This window comes from Coregonus clupeaformis, chromosome 23 (genome assembly GCF_020615455.1).
Source record: "Coregonus clupeaformis isolate EN_2021a chromosome 23, ASM2061545v1, whole genome shotgun sequence".
Classification (NCBI taxonomy): Eukaryota; Metazoa; Chordata; class Actinopteri; order Salmoniformes; family Salmonidae; genus Coregonus; species Coregonus clupeaformis.
In genome coordinates, this window is record NC_059214.1 from 28,620,096 (window position 1) to 28,622,053 (window position 1,958).

A 1,958-nucleotide genomic window follows, 5' to 3' on the forward strand; every position below is an offset into this window, starting at 1 on the left:
TTGATGTATTTCAAATATATATTTTTTTCAAAATACAATTTAGAGTTTTGTAACAGTTTCTCTAGTATCATGGTTATGAACCACGAAGGTTAGTTAAGTAGCAACTCACTTTTGATTATGTATTCACTGGTTAGGAATGTCTGTATACGTTAAGTCAGCACACTGTGAACAAAAGATGAGTAATAACACATAGTTTAACCTAACAGGTTAACCCCAGATTTTCTGCTAAATGTCTTAAATCAAATGAGTTTACTGTAACATTGAGTCATGTTACCAATATTTAATAAAAGGCATCTTTCATATAAGATTACAAAACTTAGGAATCTATGGAGAACCTTCAATTCCAAGACTATTACTAGCTATTGTAAACTCTCAAAAGGCTTTATGTCACTTTGTTTGAGAAACATCCAATTGAGAAACAGTCTTTCTAAAGACTGAGGGACCCAGTCCCTGAAAATGTGGACGTAACCTCTGTAGCCTCGGTAGGCCTCTACAGCATGATGCTGATTCAGGGGTTTGAACAATTGAGCTAGAGATTCTTTGGGTTTGGTCAGGTATAAAAGAAAGGGTTAAACCAGGTAGGAAGTCAGTTCAGGAGCAGCAACCAGCAGCACAGTGAGCAAACATGTCCAACACCAGCATGAACATGGGCAGGGTAAGCACTGGCAAGGTTTCTTAGAAGTTTTTTATATATACTTTAAATTTCATAGAGCTCTAATGCTCTAGCACCCCAAACTATCACAATAACCTGGTTACCAGTAGTGTGACTGAATAGCAATTCTAAAATGTTTGTTTCATACAATTGTTTAATTCATAGAAATCTTTCCCTTTTATTTTCAGGCCACCTTCTACGAGGAGAGGAACTTCCAGGGCCGCTCTTATGAGTGCAGCTCCGACTGCCCTGACATGTCCTCCTACATGAGCAGGTGCCAATCCTGCAGAGTTCAGAGCGGCTGCTTCATGGTGTATGACCGCCCCAACTTCATGGGAAACCAGTTCTTCATGAGGAGGGGAGAGTACTCAGACTACCAGAGTATGATGGGAATTACCGATGGTATCAAGTCCTGTCGCATGATCCCAATGGTAGGATGAAAATATGTAATCTTAAAATAGACGTATCTTGTCATTGAAAATAAAACTCTCATATTACAAAAGTTTATACATAATTTCTCTGATCAATAAAACCTGTTATTTTACCGCTAACAGCACAGAGGAAACTTCAGGATGAGGATCTATGAGAGGGAGAACTTTGGAGGTCAGATGCATGAGATGATGGACGACTGTGACTCCATCATGGACCGTTTCCGCATGTCCGACTGCCAGTCCTGCAACGTGATGGACGGTCACTGGCTGATGTACGAGCAGCCCCACTACAGAGGCAGGCAGATGTACATGAGGCCCGGAGAGTACAGGAGCTTCAGAGAGATGGGCATGGGAATGGGAGGCATGAGCGGTGGCATGAGGTTCATGAGCATGAGGCGTATCATGGACAGCATGTCTATGTAATTTCCTCAAATGCTTTTTGTGATGATTTACTCAGGACACTTAATGTTTAAGCGTTTCACTATTTCACTCCCTACATCTTTAACATTTCAAAGTTTCTGTGTAGATAGGATTGTGTACAATAGCTGCATGCTGGATGTAAAGTAATATCCAATGATATCTCAGAGCTTTAATTTAGAAAAGATTACTGCCCTGCTATTTTGCAATGCACAATTTTAAGGATTTTCAAATAAACTCACTTTACAAATTAAGATAATAGAGTCATCTAAAACAATAATTATATGGTGAAATGAAGGTTAGCAACCATTCATTTGCATTGGCTTACAAATCTTATATTTTCACAACTAATTTACTTGATGGCACAAGCGGGGAGCCCAGCCAACAGCAAGTTGCAGTAGTCCTGACGGGAGATGACAAGTGCCTAGATTAGGACATGCGCCACTTCCTGTGTGAGG

At 40.1% G+C, this 1,958-nt stretch overlaps 1 protein-coding gene across 1 annotated transcript; it reads left to right on the plus strand.

Annotated features, from left to right (window-relative positions):
* Positions 1–571: 571 nt before the first annotated feature.
* Positions 572–1,718, plus strand: LOC121536329 (gamma-crystallin M3-like). The gene is made up of 3 exons (XM_041843605.2): positions 572–655; positions 841–1,083; positions 1,207–1,718. Exons 1-3 carry the CDS (start codon positions 626–628, stop codon positions 1,504–1,506), a joined length of 573 nt encoding a protein of 190 aa, XP_041699539.1. The 5' UTR covers positions 572–625; the 3' UTR covers positions 1,507–1,718.
* Positions 1,719–1,958: the final 240 nt, after the last annotated feature.

Excerpts from the sequence above, each read along its gene's own strand:
- LOC121536329 (XM_041843605.2), top strand. The coding sequence starts at position 626 with ATGTCCAACACCAGCATGAACATGGGCAGG. Across the intron at positions 656-840 it reads CCAGCATGAACATGGGCAGG|GCCACCTTCTACGAGGAGAG; the intron begins GTAAGCACTGGC and ends TTTTATTTTCAG. Across the intron at positions 1,084-1,206 it reads CCTGTCGCATGATCCCAATG|CACAGAGGAAACTTCAGGAT; the intron begins GTAGGATGAAAA and ends TACCGCTAACAG.